Consider the following 19,277-nt stretch of genomic DNA (forward strand, 5'->3'; position numbering starts at 1 on the left):
GCGACGGAAACAAATGCTTTTATTGTTTGGTTCCGGGAATACATCAACCTCCTGATACTGAAAGATGAGCGTGAAATATTGCGAATATAATTATAGCATTGTTAGAAAAATTATAACACATATAACAAGTACTAGACTTTCATAAATCCTGTAGTACTGCATCAAGTATACATATATATATATATATATATTTATTTATTTATGTATTTATTATATTATTTTTTTTTTCATAAGAGATTAGAAATTATAGTTTGTTGTGATGAATGTGCAGTGTTGTTATAAACTAAAACCAAAACTATTACAATTAGTTTTCATATGAAGATAAAATAAAATAAAATATAAAGATTTGACAAAAAGTATTAAAAAATTACAAATGTAATTTAAAACAAATTGTACTACTAAAACTAACACTGATAAATAAAGCTAAATTTTAATATATATTTAAAAACAAATAATAAAAATGACTAAAGCACAAAATTACTAAAACTTGAAAAAGATGAACTTGAAAGCTGAAAATATAAAAACAAAACCTAATTTGAAATATGTATAAATAAAATAATAGTACACTATATAATTATATAATAGTGTAGAAATTATATTAAAATAAAAGTATCAGTCACAATGCTCTCCATACACAATGGAGATTTGCTAGAATAATGCATTATAAATACAACAATCAAAAATGTAAATAAAAACGTGCTTTTTATAAATTCATGTATTTTATTGGTTTGACACCAGACTCACAGGTGACTGCAGTTTTATTCATTATTTTTTTATTTAGCTCAATAGGATGCCAAATAACAGAAATGAAAAACAACAGAAATATAGTAAGATTTCCATACTGTTACCTTCTATTCAGTGAAAGCAAATGATGACCATGACAAGATTTAGGCTAAGCCAGACAGACTACACAAGGACTAGGAAGAAAGCATACAAATCATATGGACTTTTTTTTTTAATGACATTGTATGGATAAGAGCAGCGTGAACATTCTTCCAAATATACCGTTTTTGTTCCACATGGGAAACATCCAAAATAACAGGAAACATAATTGTACATGTGTACACTTATATTTACAAAAATAAAACAGAAAAGAACACACCAAAAAGGGTAAAAAAAATAAATAAATAAAAAGTGCTTGGCGGTAATAATGTAAAATCAGAAAAAGGGTACAATCAGGTCTAAAAATATCAAATAAGGTTCTTTGAAACCACACACTTTTAAGTCTATCTGTAAAGACTTTTAGACTATAAAGATTTTTCATCCAAAATCTCTAATACTGTCTATGCACAGCCTTACTTCAGTCAACAAAACCATAAAGTAGGCTATATATATATTATAATTTATGCATGTGAAATTTGGTCAAAATATAATTGCTTAAATAAAATAACTTTTAGAATATTGTTACGCCAAAAGTACATTCTCCCATAAAACTGAGAGAGGTCTTTAATACTGAATATTTTCATTGATAAATTTTTGTATCTTACACCAAAATATAATTGAATGCCAAAATATTTATCCAAGTTTTCTCAACTTGTGTTAACAGGTTCGCGTCACACCTGTTGTAGTCATAAACCACACCCATTAGCTCACCCATTGGTCAACCGTCCAGCAAAACCCGCCCTCTGGGCAGGGCAATTCTGACAAGCCCCGCCTCTTCTTCTGTAGAGGTTGCTGGATCAGTGCGCGCCACCTGTGGGAGAGAGTTTTGTTACTCCGTCGATCATCCGTGCCCTCACAAGTGCGCTCATGACGAGGAACTAACCTGTGATATGTTTGAAATGTCACCAGACAGCTGAGAACTTAGATTATAGTGACAGGATTTAACCAAGAGGGAAAACTTGGGTTGCCATGTCTCTCCTGTGCGTGAGAGGTGCGTGCTGTTTTAAATGTTTTCTGACTCAATGCGTGTGTTTGCACCTGTCTGCATGCAATCAGCAGCTACTCTGTTTCTTGAAAAGTTCAGAAGCGAGAGCGGTTTTTGTAATCTATAATAATCTCTTTATCTAACTTATTTTCTTTGTTTGCTGTTTTCATAGAATAATATAAAAAGTTAAGTGCTGGATACTGTCCAAAACAAACAGGCTGAAATATGTAATTTGAGGTTTGCTGTAGGGATGATATAGCGCGAGGGAAGAAGCAGCTGTTCGGCGTTGTGCTCTAATACAGCTTTGAAGTTCAAACAAGACTTTTTCTACAATTATTGTGAGGTATAAAAAAAAAAGTAATATTTCTTAATATTACATAAAGTTTTTTAATATATATATATAAAAAAATTGTGTTTGCATTATTCAGAAACATTATTAATAGCAAATAAGGGAAATAAAGGATAAATTAGATTTATTCCAAAAATGTATAGCTGAAACTTGGAGTGACATTTGGTTTAAAAATACTACGTATATGAATGGAAATCTGTATCTTTTTAGGCAAAATTATATAGTGTGTAATATTTTAATGTATCTAATATGATATTAGTTTTCTAATGTGTGTGTGTATATGTATATACAAATTCTAACGTTTCAAATATTGAGTTATGCATCTATGTAAATTATTATTTTCCTTATATCTTTTAACATTTAATTCTGTAGATTCCCTATGAAATGATTTAATAAGTATTTAAGTACTTATTATTTACTAAATTATTTTTTAAATTAAAATGCTTTTATTTTATTAACAATTTACACACATTACACATAAATTAAATACTAATTAAAATTATTTCATCTATTTAAATAATTGTATCTATTGTAACATTAACACTGACTATTAAATTAGATATTAAAATGTAAACATTATTACACACACGCACTACAATTTAAAATATTAACATGTAAATATTTAATCATTTTTTTCACATTTTAATATTTCATAGGTCATTTAATTGAATATTTGAATATTTTAAATTCTATATTTTGTGATTTAATTCTGCTGTTAACATGCTGTAGTTTTTAAATAAGGTTGGCTCATCAGATCTTCTTGAAGGAAATCAGATCAAAAGCGTTGTGTCATGTGCTCTCATACTCCTTTTATCTTTGGTCTCCGGCCAGTTGCAGATCAACATCTCCTCTCTTTCTTATCAATGCTCAATCTGCTCCGGTGACGGTGCTTGCTATGCTGATTGCAGTCTTTGGTGAAAGTGTCTCTGCTTAATGTCCACACAATATAGCTTGAAGGCTGGGTGGGTGAATGTGGGGGTGGGACGGGGTCCATACACTGACTGCTCATCCTCATCTATGAAGAAGTGCAGGCTAATATGATTTAAACAGTGACTGGGCTGTTTGACAAAAGAAGATGCATGAAACCAACTGAACAAGTCTTTAAAAAAATGGGACTAAATCTTATATGGCAGAGTTTTAAGGATGAAGTTTGGCATTTGATTTGATTTAGGTGCCACTGATTTACTTGCAGCAGACTTGCTTTCCTTGTTAAAGGGAAACCATACACGCCTTTCACAACCCCAAGAGCTCCTTTCCTCAGGATCTTGTGTTGATACAGTCACTTATTTGAGGTCATGCAAGTAAAGCAGAAAGAGTCAGTAAAGACGAGCAGGTTTGCACAGATACAAACACTTGCTTAAGAAACACATTCACTGAGGACCTCCAAACAAGTCAATTATTCAGAGAGACAAAGGAAATGTTTGTGCAGGAACCGGACTGTGATTAAACTCCTCAGCGTGTCTCACAAGAGCTCTTATTTCTTTGGTTTAAGGTTTAAAAAAGCACAGCTCTTTTCTCACCACGCTTGTAGTATCCTCAGATTTCACAAATTACACCTTTCTCTCGCACGAAATGTGCTTGCAGTTGAAGATTGACTTTGTTGGTGGTTTGAAGCCTTTTAGAAGTCTGCATGCGTTCGATTGCGATGGAGTTTCCTCATCGTCCTTCCTTAAATTGAACTGAAACAGGAGGATTTGAGGATTTGGAGGCACAGACAGCATTTACAACGTGTCCAGAGAAACATGCTGACGTATACAGCTGCAAACACGAGTGCTGCTGGCATTAGATAATAGAAAATAATAAAAGATAATAGTAAGTATCATAAAAGAAAAGTATTCTGCAGAAATCTCTTTGGTCATTAAAGCTGCATTTATTTGATTTAAAACAGATTTTTAAAATGTTTTTTTTTCTTTCTATTTGAATATAATTTAATATGTAATTTATTCCTGTGATGCAAAACTGTATTACTCCATCATAACTGCTGCTAAAAAACATTTATTATAATTATCCATTATAAAAACAGTTGTGCTGATTTATTAGGCTACTTATTATAACATTGTTACTTTTTTTTCAAGATTTTTTGAGGAATAGAAAGTAAAAAAAAACTGTTTTTTTAAAAATCGAAATCTTTTGTAACATTATAAATGTCTTTACTGTCACTTTTGATGAATACAATTCTGAGTAAAAGTATTTATTTATTAAAAAAAACAAAAAACATTTGAATGATTAAAAGTATTCATTTGTTTTTACCTTAAACATTTGAATGATATTCCGAATCAATATATCAGTGTTTTAATGTTAAGATACTAAACATACTATAACATAATAAATTAATTTTTATTACAAAATGTATTATTGAAGTATTATCGCAAGAATATAGTGTTATTTTATTATGACAATTAAAATTTTGGTGTGACATTTTATATGTATTAAATATTAATATAAAATGTATTTAACAGATTAGCCTATATAGTTATATTTATATGGTAACTTTTTGTATTTATTGTATATGTATTTAATTTACAATTTTTGTATTCATTCACACAAGTAGCCTATACTGTCATTATACTCAAAAAGCCTTAAAGGGGTCGTATGATTTCAAGTTTTCCTTTCTCTTTGGAGTGTTACAAGCTGTTCGTAAATAGATAAGATTCCTAAAGTTGCAAAGACTAAAGTCTCAAACCCAAAGAGATATTCTTTATAAAAGTTAAGACTTCTCCACGTCCTCCTAAAATGCCTCGTTTAAACACACCCCCACATGTCTATGTCACTGTGTGGGAAGATTTGCATAACACTGCCCAAATGTTCACTCAAAGAAAGAGGTATTCATCCAATCACAACGCACTGGATAGCTGGCCAATCAGAGCACACTTCACTTTTCAGAACAATGAGCTTTTAAAAATCGACCTGTTTCAGAAAGGCGGGGCATAGATGAGAAACAGTAATGTACTGTATGTGGAAATAATGTTTTACCTTAAACCACATAACAGATTTAATTTCATCAAATGCACCAAATAATGTTCTCAAATAATGTAGACATCACCCAAATATCATCTTCCGTCATATATCAACTGTGTTTACACTAACATAGGAAGCATTCTGTCCTTCCTGACTCACCGCCCGCCTCTTTCATCAGGATCATGGTTTTGTTTCTTTATTTACTGCTGTTCAGACAAAAGGCCCATCTCCATGGTGATGTCATTACACACACAAATGAGCGATCTCCTCCACGCACCCACGTAAGACAGACACAAAGAACGGCCCTGTGGGGTCACACGGTCTTACGTTTGTTAGTGTGTCCAGTTTAGTCCGATCTTGAGACACGTCTGTTGTGGCTTTGCAGAATACTTGAATTGGTGCATGTTTGCAGACATCTGCTGATCTGTTTAATTAAAGAGATAAAAGAGTTATTGAACAGGCGGCTTTGTGCACGCGTGTCATGTGTTGATGGATGTGTGTATTTATGAAGCATGCATGCATGACTGGGTTTCAAGTGTCTACTGCATTCACTTGCAAACTCATTGTGACCTTCTGATGTGGGAATAAAGGTGAAGTTAGTGGGTTTGAATCATTTATCGAAAACAGAGAATGCATTTGGTTATTGATGATCTATCTATTATATTGTGTGTGTGTGTGTGTGTGTGTATAAATGTTTTCGAAAGATGTCCTACCAAGGCTACATTTATTTAATAAAAAATACAGTAAAATGTAATATTGTGAAATATTGAAACAATTTAAAATAATGTTTTCTGTTTCAATATATTTTAAAAAGTGATTTATTCATGATGTTTTCAATGAGGACTCAGAAATAATTCTAATGTACTACTTTTGGTTCTCAAGAAACATTTCATATTCTCAATGTTGAAAAAAAGTGTGGTGTAAGAACAATACAATAAAGATTACATTAATAGTTTTATTCATCAAGGATACATTAAACTGATCAAAAGTGACCATAAAGAAATGTATAATGCTACTATAGATTTATTCCAGATAAATGCCAGTAAATTTTTTATAATTACCATTATTAATATTTGATGACTGTGACGAGTGGGGCGGGGCCGAGGGACATGGGAGCGAGGCCGGTGGAGTGATTGGAGATGAGCGACACCTGCTCGACCCACCGGTCTCGAGGCCCACGGAGGAGATGGAAGGATATAAAACTGGAGCGACGACAGTGACGGAGGAGAGAGGACCAGGCCTGGGCTTTTAGTTGTGTTTTGGTTTTTATTTGAGCGCACCAGTCGTCCGTGAGGGGCTGGTGCGCTGTTTTGTGTTTATTTTGTATTAAAAGGTTATTTGATTGTCCGCCGGTTCCCGCCTCCTTCTTCCCGATGATTATGAAGGTTTAATTCATTACAATGACCAATAATAACTGAACACGCAATCAGCATATTACAGTATAATATTGCACTGGATTACTAGTTTGTGTCTGTGTGTGTATATTTACAATTGTATATTGTTATTAAAAGACACATATACCCCCAGTTGTTAGGTCAGTTTTGTTATTGTTTTACATTTAAATCATACCATTTTTGTGCATTTTGAAAATTTTGTAATGCTGGAAGGAGAAACGATTCAGGAAATCATGGAGAGAAAGAGGTTGTCCTGATCATTACTTACCCTTCTGAACCAAAAAACAAACAAAACATTTTAAACCAGCCCAAGCGGTCTTGTCTTCTGGTCTTGGTTGGTTTCTTTTTTTGAGGGTTTTGGACAGTTTCAGAAACCGAAATCAGCTAAGCTTAGGCTGGTTTATATTTTATTTTTTTGTTTTTTTTTAAGGAGAGAAGTTCACAAGTATGTAATTTAGGCATACACACAAGTAGATTGGACAGCCTAATGTTCCACGAAGGAGACGTGCAGGAAGTTCCTGTCCAGCCGCCCTCTATCTAAACACAGCATCTCAGAAAGACTGGAAACTAATCGAGTGCATTGGTTTCAGTTATTAACACCCCACAGTAATGAGAGTCAGCGAGTGAAACAGCGACCCATACCCCAAGGCCTTAAAGAAACCTAACACCTGTTTCTGCTCAGTTGAAAATATGGAAAACAATCACACAGACTTCCTCAGGGACTGTCAGTGTTGCTTTCTGGGAAACACATTGGTTGCATTCGTGTTTCTCATTGTGTGGTTAACCTTTGTCTCTCAGTCCTGATCTCAACATCATTATGTCTCACGAAGCTAGTGTTCCTGCGTGTGCTATGTCTTGTCAGATATAGTGAGAGGTTACAGTCGTTTGCATTAGTAAACCACTGTAATGTGTCTCGCAGCCTGCCGTCCAATCCCAGCATCCATCTGGTATATTCATCCAGCCACGGCCAGTGCACTGGGCTCAAGCAACTATCAGAAGTAATCTGCCCTAAATCACAGATCAATCCCATAATACTGTAGTTATTGTATGGCCATGGGCAGGGTCTTAAACCGAGACGAGAGTATTGTTCAAAATTGTTGTTTTGAGGGGCTCAGTAAAGGCTTTTTCTAATGGTGATTTTTACCTGCCCTCTCAGCGTTTCCACAAATACGATGTGATAAATAGTATTAAAGGGTTAGTTCACCCAAAAATTTTAATTACATCATTAATAACTCACCCTCATGTTGTTCCAAACCCGTGAGACCTCCGTTTATCTTTGGAACACAGTTTAAGATATTTTAGATTTAGTCCGAGAGCTCTCAGTCCCTCCATTGAAGCTGTGTGTACAGTATACTGTCCATGTCCAGAAAGGTAAGAAAAACATCATCAAAGTAGTCCATGTGACATCAGAGGGTCAGTTAGAATTTTTTGAATCATCGAAAATACATTTTCTTCATTCAGCATTGTCTTCTCTTCCAGGTCTGTTGTGAGCGCGTTCACGACGCTGTTGACGTGTTTTCTGGTGCGCCCAATAACAAAGATAAAACGTCAGCAGCGTCGTACATTAACAGTCACAGCAGTCGCGCTTTTATGTGTATATTTTTACCAGTTTCTGTTTTTATTTTTTTTTATTGTTTTATAGTGCAACAAAAGCAAACTTCAGATAATTTCACATATGCGTAGAATTTTCAGCCGGTTCTTTTTAAAGATTTTAATTTTGTTGTTGTTTTGGCTTTTATTTATTTGTCTGTTTTTGTTTTGTGTGCATTTTTTTTTTTTTTTTTTACCACAAAAGCTAACTTTGTACCAGTAAGTACCAGCTTTGTGATTTATTGGAATTTCACTTTTATTCCACACATTGCATGCTCCTAGTTTCCTTTGTGCTTTAGTGAAGTGACACAGTGTGAGCGTGAGTGTGTGCTTACAAGCACAGTGTAACTTCTGACAGGATAGGATAGTTCGTTTTTATGAGCTGAGAGACTTTATTTCATAACAACTTACGAAAATAACTATAGAATAAGGACACTGACATTAAGCCTGACAATATTTCATCTGACCACAGATACTGAATCGGGGCAGCACATTTTTCTTAAGCACTCTTTACTTAAACAACAGCTTTCATGCATGTCTTTCAAGAAACAGAAATGTTGTTGAAGTTGTTTGTTTGACTGTAAGCTCCATGACCCACTCGGAACGGTCTTGTGACCCACCAGTAGAGAAACACTGTATTAGATAACATTAGAAATCATGTATCAAATCAAAATGTGAACATTGTCTTCCTATAGAGGAACACATGGAGTGAAATCACAGTTTAGGGGGTGTTGTCTTTTAATTAAATTTTCTTTTTTTTCTTTTTTGCATGGATATACTGGTTAAGTCAACACACAGAATGCACTATAGTTGTAAAATAAAGATAAATAGTTATTTTCTCTGGAGGGTTAAATGATATAGTGAAAATGTAAATTCTGTTATTTATTCACTCTCCTCTCATTCCAAACCTGTGTGACTGACTTACCTCTGAGGAACACAAAAGAAGATATTTTGAGAAATGTCTCAATGTTGGCTTTTTTAAGTCATACATGTTTGAACAACAGGAGATGAGTAAACGTTTTCAGGTTTTCAGGTTTGATGGACTATAATTTTAAAGGTTTTTTTTTTTTTTTACCTAGACTTGTGCCAATGTACCATATGTAGCTCTTAGCATTAAACAACAATGTAAATATTTTGTCGTGCTGACCATTTTTTATTTTTGTTTTTTTATTTTTTTCAGTTAAGAAAGCCAAACTCCAAGGACCTCCTGGTAAGCAACATGTTTTTCTGTTTTTCTTAATGCAATTCAGAATGATGTAAAACAATATTTGCTTTTCTCTGGGCCATGGAAATCCTATGTAAATCATCTAGGTTTTGTGATTCTTGGACAGTGTGCAATTCTGAGTTTTGTTTTTGTACTATTTACACTAATACAACACAGTTTTTTCCCATCAGATTTCATCTACATGACATCCTTGATTCCCCATAGAAAGTTTAGAGGTTCACTTCATAATTCTGCCCTCATGTCATTCATCTTAAATTTACATTTATGCATTTAGCAGACACTTTTATCCAAAGTGACTTACAGTGCATTCAGGCTATACATTTTTTTATCTAAAAATGTATTCCCTGGGAATCCAACTCACAACCGTTTACGCTGCTAATGCAATGCTCGAGCACTGAGCCACAGGAACATGTCTGAGTCCCAGAGCTTGTAGCTTGTGAGTTAGTGTGCAAGATCAATCCCCACCCTGTTGGCCTTCACATCAATCCCATAAGCCCAACTACTGGGTCCCTGAAAAGGAAGGTGACTTGTGTGTACGGAGTTATCCTGAAAATCATAATCTATAGGAACAAAACTGCTCTGCAATGGCTCGTGGATTGTAATGGGACATGACAGGATGCCTTAACATGTGGTTATTTGCACGAGATGGGTGTTGGCTAGAGTTTAAGGGAGGTTTGAAACTGTAAACCTAGTATATGCAAATCTACTGTAGTGTTTTGTGCCTGGAGCAATGTTTATATCATAAATGAATGGGGTAACCCAAAATGAAAATGATCCACTCCACACCATATGGAGGCTTGTTTCCACCCCTAAATAAAAAAGATAATTGTAACTTTTTATCTCACAGTTGCGAGGTACAAAATTGCAGTTGCAAGTTATAAAGTCAGAATTGCGTGTTATAAAAGTCAGAATTGTTAAATGTTCTTTTCTTAGAATTGCTAGCGTATCTTGATATTCTAACTTATCACGCAACTGCGAGTTGTGAAATCAGAATTTTGAAATATGAACTCACAACCAGAAAATGCCTGGTTTATCTAAATGAGACACCGGTGGGACTCTTGAGCACTCCTCCGATCACACCTGATCCTGGATGTCCCAGTCACCCTGCGCCATCACTTAAACAAACATACAGCTCGGCACATGTCAGATTGTAATACTGTGTCACTGGCTCTGTTGTATCAGAGAATAAACAGTTGTTTGAGAATATGCCTGTCAGCCTCTGTCTGTGTGACAGGTGGCTCTTTTGTGTTCCAGCGCTGGTGTGTTTACTTTACCTCTCTAAAACCACTAAGAGTGTTCGACCAGAGCCAGGCTGTGACCTATATTAAACGGAAATCTCTGGATTGCATTGCAAAATGTGTGGGTCATGTATTAGTGCTTTTTAAAGATGTGTAACCGCAAATGGAACTTGCATTGGAATACTTTGAAACGCATGTCTCTCATATTTAGAATATGTTAGAATTTGTGCATATTGCACATAACTTTCTGTAAAAGCTTTACTAATGTTCAAACAAAAGTAAGAGGGATTTATGATGCCTGCCCAAAAAGGGAAGTGGTTTCAGTGTGGAACAAGTTGCATTTAAAAAAGTTTTATATGCACCAATGAATCATGTATATTAAGGAAACAAAGAATTAATTTATCAATAATTCTGTGAAAATTATTATCCATGAAGTTTAATGTTCTCATATTAATTATAAAGAACGGAGTAGGCATAGAAATCTACTTTTAAAATGTATCGCACAAAATGTATGCAAATTAGATGAGACAAATGCAGTAATTTTTTAAACACAAATTATATAAAACCTGTATCATGAGAAAATGAATGTTAAATTTTCCCTCCATAGATACAGTATTAATCGAAGGTAGGGCTGTCCAAAAAAATCGAAGGCGATTTTCATGCGCATCTAGTCAGTAAAGGTGCTCCTAGTATATATCCAGCATGTGCATTCAGATCATGGTTGCCAGGTTTTCAAAACAAAACCTGCCCAATTGTTCCTCAAAACTAGCCCAATCGTGTTTCGTTCTGGGTCATGAAATACAAACTTTTTGGCAGGGTTGCCTTGGTAAAATTAGCATTTTAGGGGCTAAATATCACGTTATTGGGCTTGGGGATGCTTCGACCCCGCATACATGGAAAAACAACTGCAGACTTGGCAACACTGGTTGGACTTTACTACACAGAGCCATAGTTCACGGACAAGCTACACAAAATCGATTTCAAAATTGCAGGCGATTCATTGCCGATTTTGAAAGCGATTTTGTGTAGCTTGTCCGTAACTATGGCTCTGTGTACTTTTGCCAAGTCCGCTGTTGTTTTTCATGTCCGCGGGTCGAAGTGACCCCAATCCCAATAACGTGAAATTTAGCCCCTAAAATGCGAATTTTACCAAGGCAACTCTGTCAAAAAACATGTACTTTAACCCCGGGACGCAGTTTTTTTTATCAGGGAACCTCCTGGAAACGCGATTGGGCAAGTTTTGGACTAGTTTTGAAAAGTAACTGAGCAAGCTTTGTTGTGAAAACCTGGCAACCCTGATCTGAACGCACGTGCTGGGTATATACTAGCTACTAATTACAGGAGTGCCTTTACTGATGAAATCTCAGTACCACTTGAATTAAAAAAAAAAAGTGTGCACATTCTATATTTTTTCTTGTGTAATTCTGATATTATATTTAATTTTGATTCATGGAACCATCGAACCATCGAACCAAATACTGCAATAGATAAAAACAACCTGATTTTTGCCTTTAAAAATGTTGGGTTATACCACCATTTAAAAACTTGGGGTTAGGTTTTTTATTTTTGTCCTTTAAAGATTAAATTGATCAAATGTGATAACATTTATGGACTCTTATGGATTAAGACAAATATGATAGTGGCACTATAAATGACCCATACACTATTCGTTGTACTTTGTCTGTGGAATAAAAAAACCTCAAGACATGCATAACTTCATTTAATATTTTAGTGTGCAGGTACTGCGCACACACAAGAATCCATCATGGGAACCTGCGTATACAAACTGCAAATCCATCCCATACCTCATACAAGATTTATCAGGGATCTGAAACGGAAATGTCAGCTCTCGATTGTATGCTACCTTTGACTAATTTAACAGAAAAAACTCAACTAGAGTCAATAATGAATGATGACATGAGGTGCAGTCGTCAAGAAACCGTAAAACCTTCATGTTCCCATGAAACTTAAAGTTTAAAACTTTAAAGTTTTGCTTAAAGTAGGATATTAAGAGAGTTGTTTGTTCACTTAGTAAACAAGTAAACTAGAGAACCATGGTACTTTTGAATGTACAGACATTTTTAGAAGTCTACACACTTTTCTGAAGATTACTTCTTTGATTTCTGTACAGCTGGTTGAAGAATACTGGTGTTGTACTGTATGTGTTTTTTCCCCCAAAATAAGCCTGACAATAAAAGGCACATAAAAACTAAACAATCCTCAGTGTCAATCCTTAAATCTGGACTAGACTTTATCCTAATAGTCAAAAGTCCTGCAACGTGAGACTAATAGGATTAAACTTACAGTTTAAAGTATCATTCACCTGACTCGTTTTTCGCCTGTAGCTTTTCACCACATCCCTCTCTTCTACGCTACCTTACATAATGGAAAAACAGGAGACATGCTGAATCTGTAATTGCAGTATGAATGTAAAGTGGCTCTCTGCTAATCCACCTAGGTGTGATGCATAACGTCATCGTTTTGTCTCTGTAGGCATTCATTACTTGATTGATTAGTTCCTGTAAACCCCAACCTCCACCTGGCTAGAGCCACAGAGCAGAATAGATCTCAGTGGCAGTTAACGGCTTGATCGTTTGTTTAAATTGGCTTTTGGTGTTTGTGGTGTTGTGCTATATAGAGTGGCCCCAAAACTACCAGAAAGTCCTCAAATACATAATTTAGAACAGCCATATCAGTCATATCTTTCTTTTTTTTTTTTACCTAACGGATATATTTTTGTGAAATGTTTTACTTGAAGGGTTAGTTCACCCAAAAATGAAAATTTGCTTAAAATGTACTCACCCACTCACAGGCCATCCACAATGAGTTTTTTTCTTCATGGGAACGGATTTGAAGAAATTGAATGAGAGTCCAATCAGCTGATAAAAACATCACAATAAAACACAAGTAATCCACGTGCGTTACATAAACCTGTTTGGATTTTACTAGTTGGGCTCTTCCTGAACATCTTGCCAAACTGAAGTGTATTGTTTATCTTTTCTTAAGCTTTTTTGTTATTCAGATATGTTGTTATTCAGAGTATTTCTATTTGTTTACCAAAGAAGGTTTTTATAAAAAGTTTTAAATATTACAGTTGTTTTAAAGCTAAAAGGCTGAACTATTATGTTTGACTCAAATTGAAAGAATAAAGAGGTTAATTTATATTAAGGTGTATAGGGATTTTCAGATGTAGCCTAAAAAAAAAGTTACTTTTCAGTCATAATTAGTAATTTAAAAACAATATTGATGATGTAATTAGTAATAGTAATTACTTTTTAAAAGTAACTTACCCGACACTAAGATGTTTTTATTTACCAGTGTTTTTATTTAACAAAAAAAATAACGCGTACAATATGCATTCAATTGGAGCAAATACTTGTGTGGGAGGGATTTTCCTGCTCATCTGAACACACGCAAATGTAGAATCAATCAATTACAGAGAGCTTTCACTCACTTCTGACAGTGCATTTAAATAGAGCCCTGTTTCCTAAGTGTGGCCTATAATAAGAAAGCATCGGTGTTTTTAGGAATGGCAGCGCTCAACAATGCAGAAAAAAAAAAGTTATTTCACAATAAACATTTTGAAACTGTACCCTAGTTTGTGCAGTACATTTATTTAAATGTAAATGTAAAAAAAAAAATCTATTCTGTATTGTTAATATAAATCATACACTCTCCTATAAAAAGGTTGCATTTTATGTATGCAACAGCCTATTACTGGCAGTCCCTTATGACAATGAACCATAGTTTTCCTAAAGTGACCATAGTCACTTTATAGAATTTGTAGATTAACAAACATATTTTAACCATGTGTTAACAAAAATATAACCTAATAAGTTGCAATTAAGGCATATTGAATGTAAAAATGTGTTTCAAATATAAAGTTAAGTAGGTATTGTTACTCATTGTACTCTCATAATTTAAAAGTATCATATCGGTATCGATATTGACGATACTGGCCATTAAAAATATTGGTATTGTATCTAAAATGAAATAAGTGGTATTGCCCATCCTTTCTGCTCACTCTAGCCTTTCTCTGATCTATTTGAATGAATTGGATGGTGTTTTTGCCCCCTGTGTCTTATTTGAACTGGCTTTTGTTGTGGAGAGGCCTGATTCTCTTTGTTTCTCTGGAAACCTGTTGAAACAAGGAAACGAACACTGCGCAGTGAAGCACCAAAGTTTATCAAATCTGTTTTAACAGCTGATGGCCCTTCCACTCTTCTCATGCACTAGAGATGCAGCAGTGCTTTAATAAAGTAATAAGTTAAGACATGTTTCCTGGCTTTCTTGTTTTTAGAAAATGTTATGGACTTCAACAAGGAAATTGTTCATTATTTTCGCCCTTTTCAAGTCAATATAGCTGATGTCATCATGATGTAATGTTTCTCTTGCTCTGGATCTTTATCGTGGCCTGTAATAGTGTCAGCTCTCTCAATGTTTATATATTTGTTAGCACAAGACCACATGTTTTGGCCGGCCCCCATCACTGGCAAACAGGAAATGAATAGTGTTGGTTATGTCACAGTCTCAGTAATCCTACTGCTGTCGACATTAGTGAGTATGTGTGTTTGCATACATGTTTGTATGCATGCTTAGGAAGGCCCATCCTTATAAATTTGACTTGAAAATATTCCACCGACATGAAGCTAATTTATTTTTGGGATACATTAAAATGAAATTTGTATATACTGTACAGTAACTTGAATGCACCTTTTCTGTAATGAGTGTGTTTTTCATTTCTGATCTAAAATCTATAGATTTTTTTTTTTTTTTTTGGAGATGGGAGCACAGAGTCAAAAATGTCAGTGCTGTGCAACTGTCCTGATATCAATAAAAATCATGTGAAATTATGGAGGTCAGGGCTCTGTGGGGTGAGGGGAATCACACTAATCTTTACTCTCACTCAGCACTACAGCATTATTGCTCAGGCTTTATTTAGTCACAGTCCTGCCGCATGGGCTCTGGGATTCCCAGACAAACTTGACCAACCAGAATGCACACGTACTCGTTTGTTTTTGTGTCAGAACTGTTACTTTAGTAGTGTGCTTGCAGTAATTGCCATAAATTCTAGGTTATTGTGGGTGTATATATATAATATACACACACACACTTATATTTATATTATATATATATATATATATATATATATATATATATATATATATATATATATATATATATATATATATACAGATATTTTCTGCTTTGTTTCTAGATAAATGCAATTCCTATGTGACGCTGAAAGTGCAAAATGTGAAGAGTACCACCATCACTGTGAGGGGAGATCAGCCGTGCTGGGAGCAGGACTTCATGTTGTAAGTTTGTCTATCAAAACTCGCCACTGTAACACCACTTCCCAGACGGCAATCTGTTATTGCTAATGTCCTGGGAAATTACTAGAAGCTAGGCATGTCATATGTAGAGTGTCTGGATGTCTTGCCACTAGTCATTTATAAGTCACAGCAGCACCACACAAACTCACTGCTGTAAAGATTTATTGGCAAACTAGTGAGTGTCTCTCAGCCACCAAGATAACAACCCCGATAATCAGGCTTTTAGTATGTTACGTTCCACATCTAGATCCGGTTGGTTTCTTAACAGTGAAGTGTTCAGATGCTTTCTTTTATGATTAACATGTTGGGATTTCCCAGCTGTGACCTCAGAGGAGACCTTACGTGTTGGTTCCATAACAATGAGGAAATATTCTGAAGAAAAAACGGGGAAAAGAATACGGATACAAGTGTAGGTCAGATGATCAGATAGTTTCAGATTTATAACCATGTTTGAAAGTTGGATGTAAAAAAATTGTTTCAGTGAATATTCCATGACAGTGTACATTCGGCCTTGGGTTTGTTGGTTTCAGTATTTGATATAAATGCATTTAATAACAAAAAGTAGCGTATAAACAAAAAAATATTTAAAAAAAATGTTGTCCAGAAAATACTGATATTGGTTATATGGCTGTCACCCAGAGAACAGGTGGCTTCGCTCCAGGAAATGAAACTGGCTCTGTGTTCTTTGTCACTTGTTTGTTTTCTCTCAGAGATTATCTGTTAATTTAGGTTCCACCCTATCCTCACATTACATCCATGGTTTCTGTTCAAGTGCTGGATCTGTGTCTTTATTTGTATAGTCAATGGGATGTGGCTGTCTATAGTTTCTCAGCTTATCTCTACTGTTGTTTCCAAGGGCGTAGATTTGGTTTGAACATTGGGGGGGTTGAACGTTGTATGCTGCCCGTTATTTTTTTCAAAAAAAATTTTTTTATGTGTATTGTTATTGGATAATTTATTTATCTATCTATCTGGCAACATTCAACATATACAAATATGAAAGAGACAACATTTAGACATTTATTTTAAGATTTTTACATTCCATCTTAATGCCTTTTAATTTTTTTCTAAAGGGAAACACATCTTTAAAACATTAAAGGCATTAATGTATAGCCTAACTTTACAAAGCTGCTGTTTTTCTATACTGTTTCCTATTTTATTTTATTGTATTGATTGAATGGCATCTTCTTTACCTGATCACCTGCTCCTCCTCTCCCTCTGCTGACTTTTCTACCCTGCAGCTATATTTACCTTGAATCTGTTATAAAAACATGTTAAGAGATTATACACCTCATAACGTTATGAAATTTGTGTATAATCATCATTAATAAAATTCTAACATAGTAGAGATTATCAAAAGAAAGAAATTAAGTATTGAAACTGCCAGTAGGCGGCAGTGTTTCACTGTTTTAATGAGTTAGCCACTTAAATCGTTAATTCATCCAATTCGTTCTAAAGTCAGATATTTAGTAAGAAAACAAACACCGATGTGAATACTTTTGTCGTTGATAATTACAGACACTATTGAAAAATATACAAGCAAAACAGACAGCTGCTTTGGTAACTTGTTATACCTACTGATAGTTATAGCTAAATACATTGCAATGGATTAGCTAGCTAAAATATATGTGGTGTGTACTAACTATTACACAATATTCTCATACCTCATTCTCAGTACATGCTTTTTATTTTCTTTTTTTTTGCATCCCTATCTGACCAGCAGTTAAATATAGTCCGCTGTGCAGCGCTTTCTTCATTTGTGGTGTTAACATTAACCGTGTGCTCTCCCATTCAAACACCACTCGCTTGTTTTGGTGAAAGTGCGACTCATTGGTTGGGCGTTACCAATCGGTTCAATGGATTTATTATGACATACTCATATTTGATTAAGAACAAAATTATTTTTACAAAATAAATGAATTCTATTTTTTCATATTATATTTTTCATTTGATCTACTGTGATTTTCATGTTGAAATATTGGGGGGGTTGTAACTGATGGATTTGAATATTGGGGGGGTTACCACCCCCCCATCCCCCCCACAAACTACGCCCCTGGTTGTTTCACACTTGTTGGACTTCCCTGTATGTAATCTTGAATTTTCTTGGACTATTTTAAATATTATATACTTTTGTACTTGTTTTACAATAATACTAGATATTAGTTAATTCATTACTGTAGATTAGTGGTACTCTATGGTGGCCAAGAGGGAACATGCTGCAACATAAGAAAACGCATGCAAATAGAAAAAGCACCAGCAAATTAAAAAAAAAACATCAGTTTGACCAAACACTTGCTGCAAATACTCACAGCACAACCAAATAGAGAAACGTGCTACAAATACTCACAACCAGATACAGAAACTTGCTGCAAATACTCACTACACAACCAAATACAGAAACACACTGCAAATACAGAAACACGCTGCAAATACTCACAACACAACTAAATACAGAAATGTCTTACAACTGCAGAAACATGCTGCAAAAACAGAAACGTGCTGCAAATACTCACAACAAAACTAAATACAGAAACACACTGCAAAAACACACAACACAACTAAATATAGAAACACACTGAAAATACTCATAACACAACCAAAAACAGAAACACACTGCAAATACTCACAACAAAACCAAATACAGGAACACACTGCAAATACTCACAACACAACTAAATACAGAAACCTGCTGCAAATACACACAACTAAATACAGAAACCCGCTGCAAAAACACACAACACAACTAAATACAGAAACACGCTGCAAAAACACACAACACAACTAAATACAGAAACACGCTGCAAATACTCTCAACACAACTAAATACAGAAACACGCTGCAAATACTCACAACACAACCAAATACAGAAACGCACTGCAAATACTCACAACACAACCAAATACAGAAACTCGCTGCAAATACTCACAACACAACTAAATACAGAAACCCGCTGCAAAAACACACAACACCACTAAATACAGAAACACGCTGCAAAAACACTCAACACGACTAAATACAGAAACACGCTGTCAATACTCGCAATACAACCAAATACAGAAACACACTGCAAATACTCACAACACAACCAAATACAGAAACACACTGCAAAAACACACAACACAACTAAATACAGAAGCACACTGCAAATACTCACAATACAACCAAATACAGAAACACACTGCAAATACAGAAACGCACTGCATAAACACACAACACAACGAAATACAGAAATGCACTGCAAATACTCACAACACAACCAAATACAGAAACACACTGCAAATACTCACAACCAAATACAGAAACACACTGCAAATACAGAA

General features: G+C 34.7%; 1 protein-coding gene across 2 annotated transcripts in view; it reads left to right on the forward strand.

The window, feature by feature from the left end:
- Nucleotides 1–1,687: 1,687 nt before the first annotated feature.
- The window catches only part of LOC132132500 (protein unc-13 homolog B-like), a 76,126-nt gene continuing 58,536 nt past the window's right edge, over nt 1,688–19,277 (forward strand). For both annotated transcript variants that reach the window (XM_059544897.1, XM_059544898.1), the window contains exons 1-3: nt 1,688–1,873; nt 9,339–9,368; nt 15,840–15,939. In XM_059544897.1, coding sequence (XP_059400880.1) covers nt 1,852–1,873; nt 9,339–9,368; nt 15,840–15,939 — 152 coding nt within the window. In that variant the 5' untranslated portion in view covers nt 1,688–1,851. The remainder of the gene's footprint in view (nt 1,874–9,338; nt 9,369–15,839; nt 15,940–19,277) is intronic.

The sequence above is a fragment of the Carassius carassius genome, chromosome 49 (assembly GCF_963082965.1).
Source record: "Carassius carassius chromosome 49, fCarCar2.1, whole genome shotgun sequence".
Classification (NCBI taxonomy): Eukaryota; Metazoa; Chordata; class Actinopteri; order Cypriniformes; family Cyprinidae; genus Carassius; species Carassius carassius.